Here is a 25,708-nt window from a genome sequence, read left to right as displayed (position 1 = left end):
ATTGCTAATTGGTGATAGTGGACTGCTAATTGGATGCCTAATTGAGTTAATTGCATGCTTTAATGGTCAATTTCAAGTTTGTGTGCACTAAAATCAAGTGTGTGTGCATTCTAATTGAGTGTGTATATGTTAATTTTAGGTGTGTGTGCACTATTTTGCCTATGTTTGAGCACTTAGAAATCAATGTGTGCATTGTGATTTTTGAATTGTGATGATTGATTGGTATTGCGCTCATGCCTAACTATTGATTTGTGAAGTCACATTGCAAATTCGACAAATTTAACCCTTTTGTGTGCACACCTAAAGATTGGTAAAAACTGCCAATTTTTTAGTATGTGTGTGCCTAAAAAATGTTTAAATTTTCATAGTTAATTCAATGTTTTGATTGCATAAATGATGTGTGTAATTATGAAATGCTGTGTTTTTGTGCTCAAAACAGGGATTTACACACTCTAATTGCATCAATTTTTGACCTATTCTTGTCGATAATTTTACCGGTTTAATTGCATAGTCTTGATTTTATTCGATAGAATTGTTGGCAATTGAATTGATGTGATTTGTGTAATTTTATTTGGTTGCACCATTTCCCAATGTGTGGAGAATTTGTAAAAAAAAATTGGATAATTTTTGGTAATTTTTTGTTAATTTTTGCATTAATTTTTGGATAATTCCATAAAAATATTGATTTTGCGATCTTTACGAGCTATTTTGTGTATGCGTATTTAGGCATCATTTTGTTCGCATTTGTGCCCTTCGTGGTCGAGTTTTGAGCGTTTTGCTATTTCCGAGGGCCGGGTTGATTTTGTGTCGTAAATCGCGTTTTCGATAAAAATTTGCTATTTTCGGTGTGTTTTTGCATGTTGGAAATGCTCTGTTGTAAATGATGATAATTTCCTAAGATTCCTATAACTTTTCGGGAATTTTTTGGACTTCTCTAGCAAATTTTGGGATTATTTCGTGATTTTTGGAGTTTTCGGCCTATTTTTGGCATTTCGGCATTTTTTGGATATTTGAAAATACAAAATTTAATAAAAAGCAAGTTTCGGGCTTTGGTACCGTTGGTGCAACCAAAGTTGGTCTACATTGGGAAGTGTGCTATGCAGTGCAAAGCGTGCTACCATGCGCATGGCAAAGAGCTAAAGCAGGTATGAAAACCCTAGGCAGGAGAGTGGCAACGGAAATGTATGCTTAAAGTGGGTTTTTAGGCCGGAGGGGCCTCCAAAGTGAGATAATGATGACAGAAAGTCAAGGTGTTCAAATGCGGGAAATGTTTCCCCACATGTGGTATTCAAGATGCTCTAGAAGCTTGTCCAGACAGCTCGTCAAACGGGGCTTCGGTGTGAAAGATATGCCAGTCCGAAGATGGAAGGCTTTGCAGGACCCGATGGGCAGAGCAGGTACAAACAGGTGGCCAAAACTGGGATAAGTGGATACACATGTAAAGCTCAAGTTCTGGAGCATGCCGGTCTAGTCGGTTCGCCATTCGGAGCTCAAACGAGAAAGTTACGGACAGTTGAAAGTTTTCCGGGGGCCGAGTGTGTGCAAGGTTGTCCGCATTAAAAGACGTGCCGCCGGGTGTTTTCCTTGCCTCGACCAGGTTTGGCAAGGTTGCATGCATTGAGTGGGGTTAGTTGAGATCGACGGCTTGGAAATCGAAATCATGGGCAAGTGGACATGCCAAGGAGAATGTAAGGCAGTCACAAGCATTTTTTCGGTCCTTTAGCGGTTTCAATTGGCGAGCTCGAGAAATTTGGAGTGCAGGAAAATTTTTGTATGGCTTTGAGCGAGTAGGACGGGGTTCGAGTGCATTGGTGTGGTGGATATTTAGCGCCCTGGGGGAGCGGAGCAGGGATTGTGTGGGAAATGAGGGCTTAAAAACCCTTTGGTTGTGGGTTGTAAATGCAAAGGGAAAGGTGGCAGGAATGGGAAAAGAAAAAAGAAGGCTAACCTCATAAGTTAAGCAAAACTCACAAAGAAAAGACAAAAGGCAGTAGCGCCGGGCTCAGTTGCCAAAAAAAAAGAAGTTTTTCCTTTGCTTTTGAAAAGGGGAAACAAAGAAAGAAGGGAGGGAGAACTTCCTCGACGGGGTTTTTTGGATCTTGGGTTGCTCGTTCGTTGGGAGCCACAAGGAGCTCGCGAGGAGTACAAGCCATGGAGTCCCTGAAGCCGGGCTTGAGCGGGGCTCGCCCTTTGTGCTTTTTTCGGTGTGCGTTGGTTGCGGCAACGGTGTTGTACCTATTTTTGGTGTGAATAAAGAAGAGAAGCCCCCCATTGCAGTTGATTTTAGCGTCGTCTTTCCCCCCTTTCCCCCTTTCTTTGTTGCTCGTCTCCAAGGTGTGTGGTGCCGGTGTGTGTGAGCGTGTGAGCCCCTCGGGCCCCTTGCGTGTATGAGAGAGAAAGAGAGAGAGGTGTTGAGTTGTCGAAGGGCTGGAAGCGGGCAAGATCGGTGTGATTGTTGTCTGACAACTGTGCAGGTTGTGTGTGCATTGGGCAAAGTCCTGCTAGTGTGAATCGTCTTTTTTGAAGGAGCTTTCAAGAGGACAGAGGTGCTGTGAATACCCTGAGCTATATAGGGGCAGTTGTTTGTGTGTCGGGTGTGTTCCCCATTCCCCCTCTCCATCTTCTGGTGCCCCCACGGAGGAGCACACTGATGCTCCTGTTTGAAGACAATGCGATGATTTTGGTGATGCCAAAGGTGCGGCCTTTGAAGAGCAGGTGCTGCTAGAGAAGTAATGGCTTGGACGAGATTTCCCATTTTCACTGGGGTAGAAGATGCAGGAACCTGGCTCCAAGATTATTGGTTGTTTGTGTTGGAAAGTGGTTTGTCGACAGAAGAAGGTGCTGTACAGGTGTTTTCTCTCCTGGTGCGTGGTAAAGCGAGTCTATGGTTCGATGGCCTGCCTAATGAGAAAAAGGTGGATCATGAAGCATTGGAAGCGGCTTTTCGAAGCATATATGTAGCAGATGCGCAATTGGATGAAGTAAAGAGAAGGCTGGACAATTTGAAGCAAGGCTTGGAAGCGGATTTTCAAGCGTTCCTATGGGAGTTTGAGGTCCTTTGGAAAAAGCTGATAAAGGTAACTGCTGCTGAGAATGTTGAGTGTGTAAACTGAGCAAGTTTTTGATTGCCTGCATGAAGAATTAGAGACAAGGTGAGATTGATTGCGCGGTGTCATACGAAGAAGCGGTGGCTCTAGCAAAAAGGGCGGACCAAGAAGATTCTCAAGAAGCGTGAAGCTAGACAAGGTTTGCTACGTGTTGTGATGCCAAAGCGGTTGATGCGGTGGTAGCCGGGCCAAGGATTGTGCAAACAGAAGTGCATGTGCAAGAGGAGCCGAGGGTTCTGTGGTTGCAGAGAGATAGGGTGGTTCCTATGCCGAGGATGCAGCTAGAGCGGCTTCGATTATGGAATATATATAGGTGGTTCCCGATCAGGCAAAGGATATGCTGCCAAGTTCAAGTGTGGTTGTAGAAACTCCATGGAAGTGTGGTAAAGGTCAAAGGGTGCGGTTTGTAGATGAGATTGAAGCGGTGAAGAAGCTAGAGGAGCTTCCCGAGCTTGAAAAAGAGGACGAGGTTGAGCCAAGTGAAAGTAGCTCTTTGGATGTTGACACAAGTTGGGAGACCGAGTCGTCTCAGTCCAGGTATGATGAGTTTGATCTCTTGCAAGTGGATGGAGATACAATGAATGTGTGCGAGGAGCAAGGATCAGTGCATACCGTTATGCTCGGTGGAGACGAAGAGGGAGATCTTGATGATGTTGGAGTTGAGTACATGGCAACTGTGAAGGCGAGGGTGAAGCCAAAGATAGAGGTGCTTCCTATGATGCTCATAAGTGCAGCTGTGAAGTGGGCTGTTGAGCAGGTACAGGATCTGCTAGACGAGGATCTAGCTTTACATGGATGGGAAGGTGGGTCATATATTTAGGTCTATTTGGTACGAGTGATGATACAAGTATTCCGAGAGTGTTGGTTGAGAACGATAGTGCTCTATTTGATGTGTTTGTAAGTGCTTTGTTGCGATGGGCAGTATGCCGTTGAGTGCTTGGAGTGGTAGAAGCATGTGGATGGCAGTTTGGTTATGCAGTTGGGTGTGTGCCCTGGTGTGGTACTATACGAGATTGTTGCAGGTGGATGGAAAGGAACAATCCAAGGTGTTTGACCCTGGTGGGTGAATAGAGGTAAAGCAGGGGGTTGGGCAACCCGCAGGAGCAAATGTGGGGGATGACAGATGCCAGGTTTTGTACATATGTTAGGTGGTTTTGTGATGTTCAGAGAGGTTGTTTTGGTGTGGCAGTTTTTAAGTGCAATGAGCTTGTTTGTGGTTGAACATGAATGTTCAACAAGGGGCTGGGCAATGATGGTGCAATCAAAGTTGGTATGCATTGGGAAGTGTGCTATGCAGTGCAAAGCGTGCTAGCATGCGCATGGCAAAGAGCTAAAGCAGGTATGAAGGCCTTGGGCAGGAGAGTGGCAGCGGAAATATATGCTTAAAGTGGGTTTTTAGGCCGGGGGGCCTCCAAAGTGAGATAATGATGACGAAAAGTCAAGGTGTTCAAAATGCGAGAAATGTGTCCCCACATGTGGTATTCAAGATGCTCTAGAAGCTCGTCCAGACGGCTCGTCAAACGGGCTTCGGTGTGAAAGATATGCCAGTCCGAAGATGGAAGGCTTCGCAGGTCCCAACGGGCAGAGCAGGTACAGATAGGTGGCCAAAACTGGGATAAGTGGATACACATGTAAAGCTCAAGTTGTGGAGCATGCCGGTCTTTTCGGTTCGCCATTCGGAGCTCAAACGAGAAAGTTATGAACAGTTGAAAGTTTTCCCGGGGGCCAAGTGTGTGCAAGGTTGTCCGCATTAAAAGACGTTCCGCCGGGTGTTTTCCTTGCCTCGACTAGGTTTGGCAAGGTAGCATGCATTGAGTGGGGTCAGTTGAAATCGACGGCTTGGAAATCGAAATCATGGGCGATGGGCGACTGGACATGCCAAGGAGAATGTAAGGCAGTCACACGCATTTTTTCCATCCTTTAGCAATTTCAATTGGCGAGCTCGAGAAATTTGCAGTGCAGGAAAAAATTTTATGGCTTTGAGCTAGCAGGACGGGGTTCGAGTGCATTTGTGTGGTGGATATTTAGCGCCATGGGGGAGCACCGACTGTGTGGGAAATGAGGGCTTAAAAACCCTTTGGTTGTGGGTTGTAAATGCAAAGGGAAAGGTGGCTGGAATGGGAAGAGAAAAAAAAAAAAGCTAACCTCATAAGTTAAGCAAAACTCACAAAGAAAAGACAAAAGGCAGTAGCGCCGGGCTCAGTTGCCAAAAAAAGAATGTTTTCCTTTGCTTTTGAAAAGGGGAAACAAAGAAAGAAGGGAGGGGAGAACTTCCTCGACGGGGTTTTTTTGGATCTTGGGTTGCTCGTTCGTTGGGAGCCACAGGGAGCTCACGAGGAGTGCAAGCCATGGAGTCCTTGAAGCCGGGCTTGAGCGAAGCTCGTCCTTTGTGCTTTTTTTGGTGTACGCCGGTTGTGGCAACGGTGTTGTGCCTATTTCTGGTGTGAAATAAAGAAGAGAAGCCCCCCATTGCAGTTGATTTTGGCGTCATCTTTTCTCCCTTCCCCCCTTTCTCTCGTCTCCAAGGTGTGTGGTGCCGGTGTGTGTGAGTGTGTGAGCCCCCCGGGCCCCCTGCGTGTGTGACAGAGAAAGAGAGAGAGGTGTTGAGTTGTCGAAGGCATGGAAGCGGGCAAGATCGGTGTGATCGCTGTCTGGCGACTGTGCAGGTTGTGTGTGCATTGGGCGAAGTGCAGGCGAGGCCCTGCTAGTGTATATAATCTTTTTTGAAGGTGTTTTCGAGAGGACAGGGGTGCTGTGAATACCCTGAGCTATATAGGGGCAGTTGAGTGTGTGTCTGGTGTGTTCCCCATTCCCCCTCTCCACCGTGCCTTGCGGCGCATAAAATATTTCTCTTCTTCTTCTCCCCGTTCTACCTGAACTCACCTTCTCTCCTTATCTCTCTAGCGTGTCCGCTCCTCCTCTATCTTGTCTCTGTCCGAGAGTGTTGATGCAGCCAATGTTGGTCCGCGCTATAAAGTGTGCTATGCAGTGCAAAGGGTGCTAACAGGTGCATGGTAGAGGGCTAAAGCCAATGTGAGAGACCTCAGCAGGACAGTGGCAACGGAAATGCGTGCTTAATGGGGTTTTTTAGGCCAGGGGGACCTCCGAAGTGAGATAATGATGACGGCAAGTCAAGGTGTTCAAAATGCGGAAAATGTATCCTGAAATGTTGTGTTCAAGATGCTCTAGAAGCTCGTCCAGACGGCTCGTCAAACGGGGCTTCGGTGTAAAAGATATGCTAGTCCAAAGTTAGAAGGCTTCGCAAGTCCTGACGGGTAGGGCAGGTACAAACAGGTGGCAAAAAATGGGATCAATGGATACACGTGTAAAGCTCAAGCTGTCGATCATGACGATCTTTTCGGTTCGCCATTCGGAGCTTAGAGGAGCAAGTTATGGCCTGTGGAATATTTGCCGGGGATCGGGTATGTGCTCACCGGGCCATGATGGTAAGCGCGCTGACAGGGATTTTCTTGAGCTCGGCAAGATCTCAAAAAATTGCATGCGATATGGGGAGTCGGCCAAAAAGTGGCGGCTTGCTAATCGGAGTCATGGACATTAAGATAGGCCCAATTCAAATTGATAGACAAGCATGGCGAAAAGGATCGGGTGGTCTTTCCTATTATCGGACGTGTTTTTGGACGCCATGGTACAGAACAGTAGAGAAGTGTGAGGATTTTGGGGCCGGTAAATGGATCTCCCATGCAGCATAGCTGGAAAATTTGTATGGCAAGCCCCGGTTGTGTTGTAAGCAGTGAGCACCGACAGTGTGGAAACCATGCCTAAAAATCCCCTTGGCTATAAGTTCAAAAAGGAAAAAGGGTGACCCCTTAACTTTGGTGGAATCTATATACTATATTAAAAAGACAAGGGTTGGGTTACACGTGGCTGCAAAAGCCTGTGCCTGCAATTTTGAGGCCTTTGACCTTCTCCTGCAATCCGCTCGCTCCCCTGGAATATTTCGGTTGACGCTCCACTTGACAGGCGGGCGAGCGCGGATTTAACGCTCAGCAAGGGCAGCCAGCGCAGAGTCGGGAGCAGTGATATGGGGAGTGCTTGCCCATAGTGAGGAGCAGTGCCATGGCGAGTGCTACCTGGTGAGTGCTTGCCCGCAAATAGAGAGAGAGAGAGAGAGAGAGAGAGAGAGAGAGAGAGATTGCTGTCCTTGAAGTTAGGGAGAGCACTACGTCGAGCGGCCCTGGCCACTTGCATGAGGTGTGCCTGCTCCCTCCGCCTATTACTAACCTTTTCCCTTTGCTTCATGTAGCTAGCACGGGCCTATCTGCTGCATCCACCCTGTTGTAGCGATCACTAGCTGCAACTCCCACACTTGGACTGCACCACTTGCGCCCTCAAAAGACCTTCCCTTCCTGCTCTCGCATTCAGCAATGCCTCCCTTTCTTGCAAGTTTTGCCACCATCTCCGTTTGTGGCACTGCTGGCTCTTCACACAACCACACTCTCAAGTCTCAAGTCTCACCTTGCAGTTGCCACCTCCACAACCTTGCTGATATGTAGGAAATCTTCATCAACGAAAAACTCTTGATAACAGCACCATAATGCCTGTATTGATGCTCTCCTCGTACATATGGATGCTACAGTACTTGCTCAGGTGTACTACATGAGCTATGCCATCTCTCTCTCTCTCTCTCTCTCTCTCTCTCTCTCTCTCTCTCTCTCTCTCTCTCTCTCTCTCTCTCTCTCTCTCTCTCTCTCCTCTCTCTCTCTCTCTCTCATTAGCCAGCAGGCAGTCCCAAGCCTCACAACCATTGGATGATGCTTGACGGAAGGTTAGAAACAAAGGCGAAGATGCTCCATTTCACACCAAGCGATGCTAGAGGCTAGTTGACGTGAGCTACTGATATGTTGAGTCCGCTGAACTGGGCCGGAATGTCTTTGTTATTTGACCATCAAGGAGCTGCATCTTGGACATATCACATATCGATTTCGGCAATGTCGTCTTTTTTATCAAGCATGCATTGGCAATATTTTATCTGTAGCCCAAAGTCACTCCATCCGTGCTTACAACGCTCTCCCCCCGTGAGTACATTGGAGCTTTTCAATGGAGAGAGCTTCCACTCTTGCACCACGAAGTATAAAACTAAAGAGTTTGATGGTGAAGTGCCCTTCAAATCATTCTCTGTTTGTCCATGGTCTCTCTTCTTAAGCGAAGAGCAGCAGGCCCTGGCAGTACGTCTTCGACAAAGAGGACAACTCTTCTATGATTATGTTGTGAAGGAGCACTTTCGATTCATGCATTTCCGGGGGTCGCTTGGGGTTCTATGAAAGAGATTTTAAGGGATGCTTTCATTTAAGAAGGGTAAGTGTAGATGGGCGAAAAATGGTAGATCTGGTAAGCTTGGCAAAGGAGAATCATGATTAGCCATTTGGAAATGCACAACCACTCTCAGAGTTGTTGAGAGGCATTCCGGAAAAGGAGGTAGAAGTAACTAAGAAGAAAAATCAACCCGCCAAAGAGCAGCTTCTGATTGCTCCTACCACTGTGTATGGGTTATCCTTCAGCCTAAAGAAATGGGACTGCTTTGAGGTTGGGGGTCTCAAGGAGAGTTGGTCATGAAGAGCGCCAGAGAGAGAGAGAGAGAGAGAGAGAGAGAGAGAGAGAGAGAGGCCGAAGGCCGCCAGCCACACTAGTTTGCTCAAAAGCAAAAGGACTAGAATCCACAAAGAAAAGCCCAAGAGGCACTGGCGCTAGGTGATACTGCCCAAAAAAAGAAACTTTTTTTCTTTTCTTTGAAAAAAGAAGAGGAAGAAAAAACAAAGGCAGCGTTTTCGAGATTTTTGTGGCTTGGCTTTTTCTTGGTGCTTAAGAGGAAGAAAAAGAAAAGAGAAGGGAGCGTTTTTCGAGCTGTGTTGGATTTTTGGTTTGGGCTTTGAGTTTGGGGAAGAAGGAGGCTCTTCGCGAGAGCAGTGTGATCGAAGCCAACACCCAAGGGAGAAGGATCATTGGGAAGAGGCTCAGAAGAGCAAACACTGGGTAGAGGAAAGGGCCAATGCAGGCTACCAAGAGGAAGCTTTGCGCGCAGAGTGGTCGGAGCCGACAGGGGTGGTCCTTCAAGCGACCCGAGAGCACGAGGGCTTGGAAGAAGAGGGAGCCAGCGAGGGTTTCCACAAGGAGGAGCTACTATGCAAGCGAAGACATCGGTGGATTTTCTGTCGAGTTGTGTGCCGACAGAGTCCAGCTTCGAGGCCTAGAGCAGACAGTGCGGATCTTGTACAGGGTGTTTTTCATTGAAGGAAAGCTATCCTTGCCAGTTTTGGTGTCGTCTCTCCCCCCTTCCCCCCTTTCTTCTTTGCTCGTCTCTAAGGTGTGCGGTGCCGGTGTGTGTGAGCGTGTGCGCCCCCCCGGGCCCCTTGTGTGTGAGAGAGAGAAAGAGAGAGAGGTGTTGAGTTGTGGAAGAGCTGGAAGTAGGCAAGATTGGGGTGATCAATGTTTGGTGAGCATGCAAAGCGTGTGTGCGTTGGGCTAATAAGTGGAGGCGAGGCCCTGCTAGTGTGAGTTGCTTGTTTTGAAGGTGTTTTTGAGAGGACAGGGATGCTGTGAATACCCTGAGCTATATAGGGGCAGCTGATTGTGTGTCAGGTGTGTTCCCCATTCCCCCTCTCCATCTTCTGGTGCCCCCACTGAGGAGCGCACTGATGCTCCTGTTTGAAGGCAAAGCGATGATTTTGGTGATGCCAAAGGTGAGGCCTTTGAAGAGCAGGTGCTGCTAGAGAAGTAATGGCTTGGACGGGATTTCCCATTTTCACTGGGGTCGAAGATGCAGGAACCTGGCTCCAAGACTATGGGTTGATCGTGCTGGAAAGCGGTTTGTCGAGGGAAGAAGGTGCGATACAGGTGTGTCCGCTGCTGGTTCGTGGTAAAGCGAGGCTATGGTTCGATGGCCTGCCTAATGAGAAAAAGATGGATCATGAAGCACTGGAAGCGGATTTTCGAAGAAAATATGTAGCAGATGTGCAGTTGGATGAAGTAAAGAGAAGGCTGGGCAATTTGAAGTAAGGCTTGGAAGGGGATTTTAAAGCGTTCCTATGGGAGTTTGAGGTGCTTTGGAGAAATCTGATAAAGGTAGTTGCTGCTGAGAATGTTGGGGTTTTAAAGTTGAGAAAATTCATAGATTGCCTGCATGAGGAAGTGCGCGACAAGGTTGAGATAAACGGCCCGGTGTCATATGAAGAAGCGGTGGCTCTACCTAAAGGGAGAACCAAGAAGATTCTCAAGAAGCGTGGAGCTAGACCGGGTTTTGATGCCAAAGTTATGATGCCAAAGCAGGTTGATGCAGTGGTAGCGGAGCCAAGGATGGTGCAAAGAGAAGTGCATATGCGAGAGGAACCGAGGGTTATGTGGCTACAGAAAGACAGGATGGTTCCAATGCCGAGAATTTCAGTTAGGGCGGCTCCAATTGTGGAGGAGGTGCAGGTGGTTCCAAAATGGACAAAGGAGGTACTTCCAAGTCAAGGTGCGGCTGTAGAAGCTCCATTGAAGTGTGATAAGGGCCAAAGAGTGCGGTTTGCAGACGAGGTTGAAGCGGTGAAGCTAGAAGAGCTTCTCGAGCTTGAGATAGAGGACGAGGTTGAGCCAAGTGAAAGTAGCTCTTTGGATGTTGACACAAGTTGGGAGACCGAGTCCTCTCGGTCAAGGTATGATGAGTTCGATCTCTTGCATGTGAGTTGCGAAAAGCAGGGTGAAATGCAAACCGATATGTTCAGCGGACACGAAGTTGAGAAGCCCGAGCCTACAGGTGATGATATGCAGGTGAAGGTGATGTGCGGTGCCATGTTAATGGCCATGCTAATGAAAGTGGTTGTGGAGTATGCTATGGTGGTGCATCAGGTACAGGGTTTTGCCAAGAATGACGAGATGGCCTTGTTTATGGATGAAGATCAAGATGAGGATAATGCGATAGAGAATGAGTTTCTCTCTTCCTTGATGGATCATGATGCAGCAGTAGAAGAGATGCTTGAAGAGCAGGTGATGGAAGCCAACAAGTGAGTGGTGCTTATCGACCTTGAAGGGCCGATTGATGAGGGAGATCTTGATGATGTTGGAGTTGAGTGCATGGCACATGTGAAGGGGAGTGTGGAGTCAAAGATAGAGGTGCTTCCTATGCAGCAAGAGCACTCTGTGGGTGGCAGGTGATGCGGATTCCCAGATTGTGTCTAAGATTTCCAAGGAGCTTTGTGAATGGTGGTTGAAAGGTATTCTCATAGGTGCAGCTGTGAAGTGGGTTGTTGAGTAGGTACAGGATCTGCTAGGCGGGGATCTAGCTTTACATGGATGGGTGGGTATGTCAGGTATGTCAGGTATGTTCGATGCAAGCAATGGTGCAGGTATGTCTTTGGATGGTGAGCACGATGGTGCTCTATTTGGTGTTCTTGGAGGTGCTTTGTTGCAAGCCGGCAGTATGCCATGGGGTGCATGGAATAATAGAAGTATGTTGTTGGCTGTTTGGGTATGCAGTTGGCTATGTGCCATGGTATTGCAGTATGCAAGGGTGTTACAGGTGGATGGAAGAGACCAATTCATGGTGTTTGACGCAAGCGGTTGATGACAGGTAAAGCAAGGGGTTGGGCAACCCGCATGAACAAAGGCAGCGGGTAGCAAAAGCCACGTTTTGTACATATGTTAGGTGGTTTTGTGACGTGCAGAGAGTTTGTTTTGGTGTGGCAACTTTTATTGCAATAAGGCTGTTTGTGGTTGAACATGAATGTTCAACAGGGGGGTGGGCAATGATGGTGCAGCGAAAGTTGGTCCACGCTATAAAGTGTGCTATGCAGTGCAAAGGGTGCTAACAGGTGCATGGTAGAGGGCTAAAGCCAGTGTGAGAGACCTCAGTAGGACAGTGGCAACGGAAATGCGTGCTTAAAGGGGTTTTTAAGGCCAAGGGAGCCTCTGAAGTGAGATAATGATGACGGCAAGTCAAGGTGTTCAAAATGCAAAAAATGTGGCCCGAACTGTGGTGTTCAAGATGCTCTAGAAGCTCATCCAGACGGCTCGTCAAATGGGGCTTCGGTGTGAAAGATATGCCAGTCCGAAGTTAGAAGGCTTCGCAAGTCCCGACGAGCAGGGCAGGTACAGGCAGGTGACGAAAAATGGGATCAATGGATACACGTGTAAAGCTCAAGCTGTCGATCATGCCGATCTTTTCGGTTCGCCCTTCGGAGCTCAGAGGAGCAAGTTATGTCCTGTGGAATATTTGTCGGGGGTTGGGTATGTGCTCACTGGGCCATGATGGTAAGCGCTCTAACAGGGGTTTTCTTGAGCTCGCCAAGATCTCAAAAAATTGCATGCGATATGGGGAGTCAGCTAAAATTGGCGGCCTGCTAATCGGAGTCATGGACATCAAGATAGGCCCAATTCAAATTGATAGACAAGCATGGCAAAAAGGGATCGGGTGGTCTTCCCTATCCTTGGATGTGTTTTCGAATGCCATGGTACGGAACGGTAGGGAAGCGCGAGGATTTTGGGGCCGGTAAATGGATCTCCCATGCAACATAGCGGAAAAATTTGTATGGCAAGCCCCGGGTTGTGTTGTAAGCAGTGAGCTCCGACAGTGTGGAAACCATGCTTAAAAAACCCCTTGGCTATAACTTCAAAAAGGAACAAGGGTAACGCCTTAACTTTGGTGGAATTTGCTCAAAAGCAAAAGGACTAGAATCCACAAAGAAAAGCCCAAGAGGCAGTAGTGGTCGCCAGGTGCTACTGCCCAAAAAAAAAAAGAAACTTTTTTTCTTTGCTTTGAAAAAAGAAGAGGAAGAAAAAACAAAGGCAGCGTTTTCCAGATTTCTGTGGCTTGGCTTTTTCTTGGGGCTTAAGAGGAACTAAAAGAAAAGAGAAGGGAGCGTTTTTTGAGCTGTGTTGGATTTTTGAGTTTGGGCTTTTAGTTTGGGGAAGAAGGAGGCACTTTGCGAGTGTGATAGAAGCCAACACCCAAGGGAGAAGGATCGTCAGGAAGCGGCTCGGAAGAGCGAACACTGGGTAGAGGAAAGGGCCAACAAAGGATACCAAGAGGAAGCTTCGTGTGCAGAGTGGTGGGAGCCAACAGGGGTGGTCCTTGAAGCGACCCGAGAGCACAAGGGCTTGGAAGAAGAGGGAGCCAGCGAGGGTTTCCACAATGAGGAGCTACTATGCAAGCGAAGACATCGGTGGATTTTCTGTCGAGTTGTGTGCCAACAGAGTCGAGCTTCGAGGCCTAGAGCAGACAGTGCGGATCTTGTACAAGGTGTTTTTCATTGAAGGAAAGCTATCCTTGCCGGTTTTGGTGTCGTCTCTCCCCCCTTCCCCCCTTTCTTCTTTGCTCGTCTCCAAGGTGTGCGGTGTCGATGTGTGTGAGCATGTGCGTCCCCCTGGGCCCCTTGTGTGTGTGAGAGAGAAAGAGAGAGAGGTGTTGAGTTGTGGAAGCGTTGGAAGTAGGTAAGATTGGGGTGATCAATATTTGATGAACATGCAAAGCGTGTGTGCATTGGGCTAAGTGCAGGCGAGGCCCTGCTAGTGTGAGTTGCTTGTTTTGAAGGTGTTTTGGAGAGGACAGGGGTGCTCGTTCGTGGTAAAGCGAGGCTATGGTTCGATGGCCTGCCTAATGAGGAAAAGGTGGATCATGAAGCACCGGAAGCGGCTTTTCGAAGCAAATATGTAGCAGATGCGCAGTTGGATGAAGTAAAGAGAAGGCTGGGCTATTTGAAGCAAGGCTTGGAAGCGGATTTTCAAGCGTTCCTATGGGAGTTTGAGGTTTTTTGGGGAAAGTTGATAAAGGTAACTGCTGCTGAGAATGTTGGATTTTTAAAGTTGAGAAAATTCATGGATTGCCTGCATGAGGAAGTGCGCGACAAGGTTGAGATAGACGGCCAGGTGTCATATGAAGAAGTGGTGGCTCTAGCAAAAGGGCAAACCAAGAAGATTCTCAAGAAGCGTGAAGCTAGACAGGGTTTGCCAAGTGTTGTGATGCCAAAGCAGGTTGATGCAGTCGTAGCCGAGCCAATGATGGTGCAAAGAGAAGTGCATGTGCGAGAGGAACCGAGGGTTATGTGGCTACAGAAAGACAGGATGGTTCCAATGCCGAGAATGCCAGTTAGGGCAGCTCCAATTGTGCAGGAGGTGCAGGTGGTTCCAAAATAGACAAAGGAGGTACTTCCAAGTCAAAGTGCGGCTGTAGAAGCTCCATTGAAGTGTGATAAGGGCCAAAAAGTGCGGTTTGCAGACGAGGTTGAAGCGGTGAAGCTAGAGGAGCTTCCCGAGCTTGAGATAGAGGACGAGGTTGAACCAAGTGAAAGTAGCTCTTTGGATGTTGACACAAGTTGGGAGGCCAGGTCGTCTCGGTCAAGGTATGATGAGTTCAATCTCTTGCATGTGAGTAGAGATATGAGGGATGTGTGTGAAGAGCAGGGTAAAATGCAAACTGATATGTTCAGTGGAGACCAAGTGGAGGAGCCCGAGCCTACAGGTGATGATATGCAGGTGAAGGTGATGTGCGGTGCCATGTTAATGGCCATGCTGATGAAAGTCGCTATGGAGTATGCTGTGGTGGTGCATTAGGTACAGGGTTTTGCCAAGAATGACGAGGTGGCCTTGTTTATGGATGAAGATCAAGATGAGGATAATGCGATAGAGAATGAGTTTCTCTCTTCCTTGATGGAGCATGATGCAGTAGTAGAAGAGATGCTTGAAGAGTAGATGATGGAAGCCGACAAGCGAGTGGTGCTTATCGACCTTGAAGGGCCGATTGATGAGGGAGATCTTGATGATGTTGGAGTTGAGTGCATGGCAGGTGTGAAGGCAAGTGTGGAGCCAAAGATAGAGGTGCTTCCTATGCAGCAAGAGCACTCTGTGGCAGGTGATGCGGATTCCGAGATTGTGTCTAGGCTTTCCAAGGAGCGTTGTGAATGGTGGTTGAAAGGTATGCTCATAAGTGCAACTGTGAAGTGGGCTGTTGAGCAGGTACAGGATTTGCTAGACGAGGATCTAGCTTTACATGGATGGGAGGGTATGTCAGGTATGTTCGGTGCAAGCGATGGTGCAGGTATGTCTTTGGATGGTGAGCACGATGGTGCTCTATTTGGTGTTCTTGGAGGTGCTTTGTTGCAAGCCAGTAGTATGCCATGGGGTGCATGGAATAATAGAAGTATGTTGTTGGCTGTTTGGGTATGCAGTTGGCTATGTGCCCTGGTATGGCACTATGCAAGGGTGTTACAAGTGGATGGAAGAGACCAATACATGGTGTTTGACCCAGGCGGTGGATGACAGGTAAAGCAAGGGGTTGGGCAACCCGCATGAGCAAAGGCAGCGGGTAGCAAACGCCAGGTTTTGTACATATGTTAGGTGGTTTTGTGACGTGCAGAGAGTTTGTTTTGGTGTGGCAACTTTTATTGCAATAAGGCTGTTTGTTGTTGAACATGAATGTTCAACAGGGGGGTGGGCAATGATGGTGCATCCAAAGTTGGTTCGTGCTATAAAGTGTGCTATGCAGTGCAAAGGGTTCTAACAGGTGCATGGTAGAGGGCTAAAGCTAGTGTGAGAGACCTCAGCAGCACAGTGGCAACGGAAATGCGTGCTTAAAGGGCTTTTTTAGGCTAGGGGGCCTCCGAAGTGAGATAATGATGATAGCAAGTCAAGGTGTTCAAAATGCAGAAAATGTGTCCCGAAATGTGGTGTTCAAGATGCTCTAGAAGCTTGTCCAGACGGCTCGTCAAACGGGGCTTCAGTGTGAAAGATATGCCAGTCCGAAGTTAGAAGGCTTCGCAAGTCCCGACGGGCAGGGCGGGTACAAACAGGTGGTGAAAAATGGGATCAATGGATACACGTGTAAAGCTCAAGCTGTCGCTTATGCCGATCTTTTCGGTTCGCCATTCGGAGCTCAGAGGAGCAAGTTATGGCCTGTGGAATATTTGTCGGGGGTCGGGTATGTGCTCACCGGGCCATGATGGTAAGCGCGCTGACAGGGATTTTCTTGAGCTCGCCAAGATCGCAAAAAATTGCATGCGATATGGGGAGTCAGCCAAAATTGGCGGCCTACTAATCGGAGTCATGGACATCAAGATATGCCCAATTCAAATTGATAGACAAGCATGGCGAAAAGGGATTGGGTGGTCTTCCCTATTATCGGACGTGTTTTCGGATGCCATGGTACGGAATGGTAGGGAAGCGCGAGGATTTTGGGGCCGGTAAATGGATCTCCCATGCAGCATAGCCGAAAAATTTGTATGGCAAGCCCCGGTTGTGTTGTAAGCAGTAAGCACCGGCAGTGTGAAAACCATGCCTAAAGACCCCCTTGGCTATAAGTTCAAAAACGAAAAAAGGTGATCCCTTTACTGTGGTGGAATTTGCTCAAATGCAAAAGGACTAGACTCCGCAAAGAAAAGCCCAAGAGGCTGTGGCGCCAGGCGCTTCTGCCCAACAAAAGAAACTTTTTTTCTTTGCTTTGAAAAAAGAAGAGGAAGAAAAAACAAAGGAAGCGTTTTCGAGATTTTTGTGGCTTGGCTTTTTCTTGGGGCTTAAGAGCGCTCCCCCATAGGGTAGAGGAGCCAGTAAAAAACAGGGTGCCTTTTTAAGGACCAATCCCCCCGCTTTTGTTTAAGAATAGTAGGCTCCAATGTAGGTGCACAAGCAACCCAAGGCGGGACGGTTTAGAGCAGATGTGGGTGAATCTTATTCGTGCAGGTGACGGTTCAATCCTTGCTGGCGTTCGTACCTCTAATTACCCCCCAAAACCGTCTTCTATTTTGCCCCCCTTTTTTACAAAGGATTTCGAAATCCCTGTCGCGTTTGAGCTGTGGAGTAGCGATTGTGCTGCCGTCTTTTGCTACAGATGCGCAAGGTCACGACGCATCAGACGCACCCTCCCCCGCCTAGATTGCCTCTGTATAGCTGGAGCTAGAGGCGCCAAGATTTCAACGCCTCTAAACTCGCTCCTCTACCCTAGCTCCAATGTGGAGGCACCATTGGCAGGCGTCCTGTTTTTCATTGAAGGGCCCTCCAATTGAAAACGGCACCCCATAAAGTGCGCCTAACTCCAGAATCCGCCATTCATTTCTTTATGATTGCCCGCCAACCTAAGGCATGATCGTAACTGCATTCAGGGTTCATCGATGCTATGGCGATCCTAGTACAAACCCTCCAGTGCTCTGGCACGTGTGCCTGTCTGCAGCCAGCATTGCTACATTTTGCCACTCTCTCTCTCTCTCTCTCTCTCTCTCTCTCTCTCACACACACACACACACACACACACACAGACACACACACACACACACACATGCGCATGCTGAAGCTACTCTCTGTCATCTCCTGCACTCAAAACGCCTCTCGACTCCGTTACATGCAGAAACTGGAGTCTCTTCTCTCTCTCTCTCTCTCTCTCTCTCTCTCAGATCACTCTCGCTCGTCCCCAGCTCAGTGCCATACTTCCTATTTGTTTCAATATATCCACTCTTTCAGGCTCGTCTTCACCATAGCGATTGTGCACGCAGAGAAAGGCCCCCCACTCCATTTGTGGTGTTCCATTCTGAAATATGGACACCTTGCATGAAGTTCTTGGCGGCGCGATAATGGCAATTTCTTTGGCTCTTCACTTCTGGGTGTCAAGCATCGGCACACAGGTTCTTCCCCCAATCGATAGCTGCTCCAATCTTTGCGATGACGACGATCCGGTCATTGAAGCTGCAATTTCAACAATCATTGCATCATCGCCTTTGCGGTATCTTACCGGCAACGAAAGAGTTTTGTTGTCGGTGTATGGTACGTCAAACCTCGAAGCCGCCAACAATCATTGCATCATCGCCTTTGCAGTATCTTACCGGCAACGAAAGAGTTCTGCTGTCGGTGTATGGTACGTCAAACCTCGAAGCCGCCATTTCTGGCATACTTTCTTCGACTACACAGAGGGTGACGACATTCGCTTCGAGGAAAACTTGTGAATTCCACAAAACTGCTTCAACTTCGTTTGCGCTTTGGTGCAAGGCGACCTTCAACAAAAACAAATTCCTCGACAGATAGTAGCTGCGGTGCCCACAAGGGTGCTTACGGTGCGAGGAAGGTTGCTTTGTCTCTACACATGCTCGGCATTGGAGGGCAGGTCCATAACATTGCTAATGTGTATGGACTTGGTTGATCCACTGTTAGTAGAGTTTTTAGGCAGTTCATTGATGCCATGATGCGACATAGGAGCACATTCACTCGTTGGCCAACCACACCACAAGAAAAGCAATTGGTGAAAGAGGGATTCGAAGCAAAGCAAGGCTTCCCCAATTGTTGTGGTGCAATAGATGCAACGCACATTGGTTCGATAGGAACCGTAATTACTCTATGATATTGCATGCGGTGGTCGACAGCAACTTGCGTTTCCTTGATGTCATGTGTGGTATGCCCGGTGTCTGCAATGACATCCGTGTGCTACGGAATTCATCATTGTATAGGAAAGAACAAACCAATGTGATTCTAGATGGCCCATCAATTACGGTGGAGCGGCATCGAATTCGAGAATACATTCTAGGAGATGGTGGTTACCTTAACCTGCCATGGCTTGTCATACCGTTTCCTGCTGCCGAGCGCGATGATATCTTGCAACAGCTCAACTACAAACTATCAAGTACACGAATTGTTGTGGAGCGAGCATTTGGTAGGTTGAAAAAAAATGTGGGGTTATCTACAACAATGGGTGAGACAACCTGACGTGGAGATCTTGCCAAAAGTGATTGCCACCTGCTGCATTCTACACAACATATGGGTGGACTTTGGTGTACCATTCGATGATGATACCATTGTCGACGTGGAGCAAGCTCAACAACCTTTAGGAGTTGCAGTGAGGGGATTGACTACCAGAGACGTCCTGCTCGCTTACATACGAGATGGTCACATGGATTAGTTTGTACCACTATGTAATGGACATTGTTTTTCAGTCTATACATTGCTTTCCTGTCTGTAATTTGATCTATACATTGTTGATTATTTTATAATCCGAATGCGTCATTGAGTTGGGGGGGGAGGGGAGGGCTTAGTGCTCTGAATGCGTCATTGAGTCAAATTGTTAGAGAGAGAGAGAGAGAGAGAGAGAGAGAGAGGGGGGGGGGGACAATGCCAGGTTTATAATGTGTATCCATATTTGTACACGCTGCACCTTCTTCTTGGTAAGAGAGAGAGAGAGAGAGAGAGAGAGAGAGAGAGAGAGAGAGAGCGGGCCCATAGTAAAAAATGCTTCAATAATTTGTGTGTTGAGAGAGAGGGGGGTGGGGGAGGGGGAGGGGGAGAGATATTGGCACAATGCACAATGCACAATGTGCGAAAAAATGGTACCCACAAAAAGTTTGGCCTGTGGCAGTGACACAAAATATCAGTAGGCTTGTTAATTTAAGAACACTTCAAAAACACACTATGAAGCATTTCAATAGCTTAGCCAAATAAAAAACTAAAAGCTCCCACTGCTTCATTAATTTTTTTTGGGGGGGAAGGGGGGGTGGAGGGGTGGGGAGACAGAGATTGAGAGAGGGCCCACAGTAAAAAAGATGCTTCATTAAGTTGTGTGTTGTTTTTGGGGGGGGTGGGCTGGTGTGGGGGTGGGGAGAGGGATTGGCACAATGCACAGTGTGTGTAAAAATGGTTTACACACAAAAAGTTTGGCCTTTGGCAGTCACAGAAAAATATCAGTAGGCTTGTTATTTCAATAACACACTTTGAAGCATTTACATAACTCAACCAAGTAACCAACTAAAAACTCCCAATGCTTCATTACTTTTTTTTTTTTTTTTCTGTTTTTTGTTGGTTTTGGGGGGGGGGGGGGGGGGGGGGGGGGGCAGGCAGAGATAGTGAGGGTTAATGAGGGCAAGCACCTTCAATTTATTACTGCCAATAAAGTGTTTGCAAGTTTAAAATCAATGCATCTACATATTAAATAGTGCTCCCTATCCTTTTGTAAAAGAAAGAAAGGGGGGGAAGAGAGAGAGAGAGAGAGAGAATGCAAGGTGCACAGTGTGTGGGAATCAAGTTACACACAACAAAAACTTTGGCATTTGGAAGTCTCACAAAAAGTTCATCTGAGAATGGTTTATGAACCAAAAACACACTACTAAAATCTTTCCTGCCCTAAAGCTTTACTATCCAATTGAAATAGTATCTCAACAGTGAATATCACATCCAACGTCATGCAAAACCATAGATGTTTACCAAAAACATAGTAGGTGCCGAAAACGACTTTTTTAGGGAAAGCCATTAATTAGTTTACGGGGGAAGAAAGGAAAAGAGAAGGGTGGGAAAAAAAAAAGGGAAAGGAGAAGAAGGGGGGGGGGGGGGGGGGGGGGGGGGGGGGGGGGGGGGGGGGGGAGGGGGGGCGGCGTTGTATAATGCTTAAAGGGAACCCAAAGGGTAGCGTAGGCATATAGCATAGTGGTTAAGGTTGAGGTTTATACATCTCTATGTGACGAGGTCAAATTCTACCCATTGGGATTCATTTTAAATCGTGAGCTGCAAGGAGATGCTAATTGGAGATGCTAAAGCATCTTGGGAAGATTCTATGTAATGAAAATTCAAAGTAGAGTAAGTAAGTCTCACAAACTTTTTCTTCAAGGAGATGTTAATTGGAGATGCTAAAGCATCTTGGAAAGATTCTATGTAATGAAAATTCAAAGTAGAGCAAGTAAGTCTCACAAACTTTTTCTTCGTTACTTTTTATAAGAATCACACAAGATGCTTCTATAAAAGTTTGGTTGAAAGGTAAACTTAGTGAAAAGGAGGGGCGGCAAAATGGGGGGGGGGTGGGGGTGGCAAGTTTTCTCCGAGGACACCAGTGTTCGGGAAAAATGTGACTTAGCTTAATATCGTGTCGTTTTCAATTTTAAAAACGCCGATCGAGGGCAAGGGAGAAAGGAGAAATTATGTCCCAAAATAGAGGAATTGAGTATAAAAGCCCAAATTCCTTTCCTCTGTCTTCAAAGGAAAAGCGGTAAATATTCTCTGAGGGCACTAGTGTTTTGAAAATGTGTCTCAGCTTAATTAACAACCACTCAATGCAGACAATGATTAATAAACAAACACCTAGGAATGCAACCCACAAGTATTACTCTCTCTGTATCGCCAGGGAGGCAATGGAGTTGGCCACTCGGTTTAAGGAGACACAAATTGCATTTGCACTGTCACGAGTGGTTTCGTTTCTCGCCTCCTCGATTTCTAGCAATCTCTTTTCCCTAGCGTCTTCACGTGCGTCCTTACGATCCTCTGAACTTTGCAACACCATCGCCAAGTTCTTCATCGAGTCCACGAGCTCCTTGATGTTGTTGCCATTGACCTGCGAGCGCCGCTTTCGCTTGATCCCTCCTGAGCTTCCTTCTGCTGATGTGTCACTGGGTCCACCACCATCGTTCGTGGCAATAGGCGGTGTTTGTTGCTCGCCTGTGCTGTCACTATCAGCAGGCATGGTATGGTTGTGTTCTTCGTCGCCTACATGTGAAGAAGTAAAGAAATTAGGGTGAAAGCAACAAATAAAAACAGTAGTGAAAATAAATTTATGGACCGAATTCCAATGGCACTTGTATACCTAGTGGCGTCGTGTCATCCTCCATAGAGTCAACCAACAACCCCCCGATGTCGGCATCGCGGTCCCCGCCAAAAAGCATTTGCATTTTGTTGTACAATTCGAATGGAAAGTCTTCTACAGGTAGTCCTTTCGTGCGCCGGTCGGTTTGAGTCATTTGCCAGTAGCTAGACCACCCTGAGGGAATCTTCCTCTTATAGTCATTGAGCCTATTGAACAGGGAGTGTACAGTCTCCCACTTAGTTTTGCATTGTGCCTTATTACGCATGACGCCTCGTGCCTGACAGGTTTCAGCTACCATTTGCCAGCGTTCGCGACGAGTACGCTCGTAAACCCCTCCTTCACTTTGTCGTACCTGTATTTCTTTCTTGGCCTCGACCAAAGTGATGATCTCGTGGAGCCTCCAATTAGTTCGTCCAGACGTTTGTGGCGTTTGGGTCAATGAAGGCACCGGTGCTCCCTCAACTGAGGTGTTGCTATCACTAGGGATAGCGATCCGAGCTAACCTGCTGTGTGGCGGTAGGCCCTGATGGGGGGAATGTTTGATTGGGGCTGGCAGAGCCGATGCTGGACGTGTAGACAGTGGCAGTGACATTGTGGTCGGCAGTGGACGCCGTATTGAAAGCAAGGATGGCCTCATTGGAGCTGGCCGCACCCGAGGTAAGATGATTGGTGGATCAGGGCGTAGTCCAATGTCTACGAAGGCCCTTCGGGGCGGTGTTATTGAAGGCCCCCAAGCACATGAGCCGCCAAGGCCTCTGATTGATGATCCAGCTTGTCGTGGATGCAAGCTAGACCCCATTACCAAGGTGTTTTGTTGAGGTGATCCCTTCTGTGGCGCCATTGGACGGATTGCCACAGCCAACTCTTCGATCGTCGGCATCACTTCATCGAGTAGGGACTCTGTGGGCAGGATAGAGGAAGGCACCTCCTTGCCATTGTCGCTCCATTCGCTGTTGAGATCCATCAGCAAATTCTCTCGAGACAACATGGCTACAGAAAAACCGAGCGATACATTACAAAAAAAATGTAGTGGATCTTTATAAGTATCTTCAAGGCAGCAAACCGAAAAGAGTTGCAATTAGGTTGATTTCTTTATCCAATTCATGGAAATAAGTAACCACTTAGCATAGCTAAATAGTTGCAGCAAAGCAGAACCTCTAATTTGATTACATTTACAAAATCACTTAAATGAGTACTCACTCAGCAAAGCCAAATAATGGTTACATTTACGAAATCACTTTAATTATTTCTCACTCAGCAAAGCCAAATCATGGGACCTAGTGTCTCCTTTACAAATTAAATTCTTTTGGGAGACTATAGACTATTCCCTTAAACTGTACCTGCCATGATTGCCCTCACACAATTGGAGCCTATTTGTTTGTGTTGGCAGTAATCATAAACGGACATCCTCCAATGAGGAATCAATAATTAGCCTCCAACACAAATCAATAATAAAAAGCACCCACATCCAGGTTATATAAAAATCTCATATCGTCATGCAGCAGAGAAAGGGAGGGTGTCACTTTTCATTAGATGAAGTTGACACATCTACGCACAGAGAGAGAGAGTTCTTCAGTCTGCTGTGTCGGAATTTGGTGAATGGTGAGATGCTGATGAGTTGAATATGTTTGGCTTTGTCTAACTCTATCTTTGGTGTGTGTGACATGTTGTCAACACCTAAGTTCTGTGTGTGTTGATGAACCCAACACTTTGGCGATCCTGCTGTTGTGAATCTGTAGAGAATCATGTATGCCACAACAAGAGAGGAGAGTAGGCAGAGTTTATTATACTAGGGCACGGGCACGAGCAGGAAACCTTGATATTCATCCTTTTCATTATGATGTTGCCTCTAATGGAGAGGAGGAGTTCGGTGACAGTGAACAGGAGTTATTGAACCAAGGGGCTGAGGGCTCTGTGAGAGCATATGGGAGGCATGTGAGGCAATTTGTTGGAGCACTTTGCTCGACAAGAAGACCTGCAGGGACAAGAAGAAGGCTTCAGTTTGACCCACTACAGGGGGCTACTAGGCAAAGAGCTAGGAGACCACCCAGGAATCCTCCCATGGCCCATCCAAACCCTATGGTGAAAGCAGCAAAATTTAGAGGAAAGTTGAAAGAAGATGGAGACTGTCATGCTGCCCAGTTTGAAACAAAGTGGCAGGCTAGTGGTTATTAGGCCTTGCATAATGACCAAACAAAGATGGAGCAATTTGCAGCTACATTAGAAGGCAAAGCCATGAGTTGGTTTAGCCAATATGGTATAGCCCATTTTTCTACCTATATTGCTTTGAGAGCAGCCTTTTTATAGAGATTCAGAAAGGAGAAGACTCCTACAGACATTTTGAAGAAACTCAGGGTGATCAGACAAAAGGATATGGTGGTTGAAGATTTTGCTCAAAAGTTCAGAGTTTTGGTTGAGCGACTTCAGGGCAATGAGAGGCCCACTGATGAGATGTTGGCAGGACATTTTCTGACAGGTTTGAGGAAATATTTAAAGAATGTTGTGGCAAGTGTAGATATAGGTCTAGGTTTTGCTGCACTTATTGATGCAGCAGTCAGAGTGGAGAAAAGACTTGGCAGACCCAAAATGAAGAGCAGGTCCAAAGAAGATGATGATTCTGATGATCAGTCAGACTCCAATGATGCCCATGAATCAGATGAAGATGTTGATTCAGATGATGATACTGAGTCTGTTGGAATTAGGGTTGCAGAGAAACACACACAGCTTGGAGAAGACGAAGGAAGCTCAAGGCACACAATAGAGAGTATGTTACTTAGTGTGCAATGGAAAGATAGATAGCCCTAGAGTGATGGGCGTATATACAATGCACGGGGGAAAAAACCTCCTAAAGAGGAAAAAAATGCCCCGGCGGTCCTACTGTGTTCACACATGCCTTGCATGGCACAATTACGGCGGTCTTGCATGGCCTTGCATGCGTGTGATCTTACACCTTAACTCCATCCGTGAATTCCATCATATGATCGTGTCGATTGTACTCCATGCCGTGAATGGCCACTATCGAATGCAGCCTCTCACTGGCACGTGCATGATGAATCTCGGAAGCTCATCTTCCATGGATCTCAGAGCTTGGGGAAACAAGTGTCGAGATGTTGAGGGGTGTGTGCCCGGGGTGGGCATGCCCCCTTACTTAGGTTTTAGTTCAAAAAACGCAAGGTTGGGTTGGGCGCCCCCGTATGAACAAACAATGAAAAAAAACAAACAAACTTGCCTTGAGCCATGGCGGGCCGCCTTCGTGCTGCCACAGAAACCGCGAGCCAGGACACACTGTGAGGATCCACAGATGCCAAGCCTGAACAATTGAAGTTCAAGGCCAAAATGTTTCAGTGGGTATATCTCAACAACAAATTTTTCATGCTCTCAAGGATGCATTAGCTACAAATCCTATTTTAGCTATTGTGGATCTGTTCAATCAATGTGTTTAGAAACGGATGCCAACAATCATGCTATTGAAGCAATACTTCTACATGAGGGATGGCCAATTGCAGTCAAAAGAAAGAAGCATGATTTAGCCCAACAGAATCATTTTGCTTTTAAAAGAGAACTTTATTCAATAGTGTCTGCTTTAAAGACATTATACAATTATTTATATGCGACACAATTTGAGCTTGTGTTTGACCATGAAAGCATAAAATAATCTACACAAGAATCAAATTTGAAGGGTTGAAAGGCAAGGTGGCTGAGATTCTTCAAGGCTATGATGCAAATCTTGAGTATCATGAAGGATGATATAATGTGGTAGCTAATACTCTTAGTCAAATGCCTACAATGAACTCTCTTCTCTTTATTGAGATACAAAGTGCAAGGGCCTCCTCCTAGTAGATCTTTCTTTTAACTATCACATCTAAACTATAGACTTTAAAAAGAAAAAGAAAAAATATTGTTTTAGTAAATTCGGATTCAATTCAAGCATCAAAGTATACTCACGACCCACTTTCGACTTACGACATGGGAATAGAGAAGATATGAGATAAGAAAAAGATAAATAAGGAGAAGATAAGGATAAGGATAAGGTGAGTAAGTAGCTTGTTGAATAAGTTATGAGAAGCAAGATAAG

At 46.9% G+C, this 25,708-nt stretch overlaps 1 protein-coding gene and 1 pseudogene across 1 annotated transcript; one reads left to right on the top strand and one right to left on the bottom strand.

Moving 5' to 3' along the window:
- The first annotated feature begins 8,056 nt into the window (after positions 1-8,056).
- On the top strand, positions 8,057-8,681 carry LOC147442721 (uncharacterized; annotated as a pseudogene).
- Positions 8,682-21,156: 12,475 nt separating this feature from the next.
- LOC147442720 (uncharacterized) lies at positions 21,157-22,621 on the bottom strand. The gene is made up of 2 exons (XM_086529413.1): positions 21,634-22,621; positions 21,157-21,536 (listed from the first exon to the last, which is right to left on the bottom strand). The coding sequence occupies exons 1-2, from the start codon at positions 22,619-22,621 to the stop codon at positions 21,157-21,159; spliced, it is 1,368 nt and encodes a 455-aa protein (XP_086385539.1).
- Positions 22,622-25,708: the final 3,087 nt, after the last annotated feature.

Source organism: Adiantum capillus-veneris, chromosome 14 (genome assembly GCF_014529385.1).
Source record: "Adiantum capillus-veneris isolate H3 chromosome 14, ASM1452938v2, whole genome shotgun sequence".
Taxonomy (NCBI): Eukaryota; Viridiplantae; Streptophyta; class Polypodiopsida; order Polypodiales; family Pteridaceae; genus Adiantum; species Adiantum capillus-veneris.
The sequence above is the reverse complement of the archived record's forward strand: the minus strand, read 5'-3'. Positions and strand labels throughout refer to the sequence as shown.

Coding starts and splice junctions, on each gene's coding strand:
- LOC147442720 (XM_086529413.1), bottom strand. CDS start 22,621: ATGTTGTCTCGAGAGAATTTGCTGATGGATCTCAACAGCGAATGGAGC. Junction 21,537..21,633: donor GGATGACACGACGCCACTAG/GTATACAAGTGC, acceptor CTTCACATGTAG/GCGACGAAGAACACAACCAT.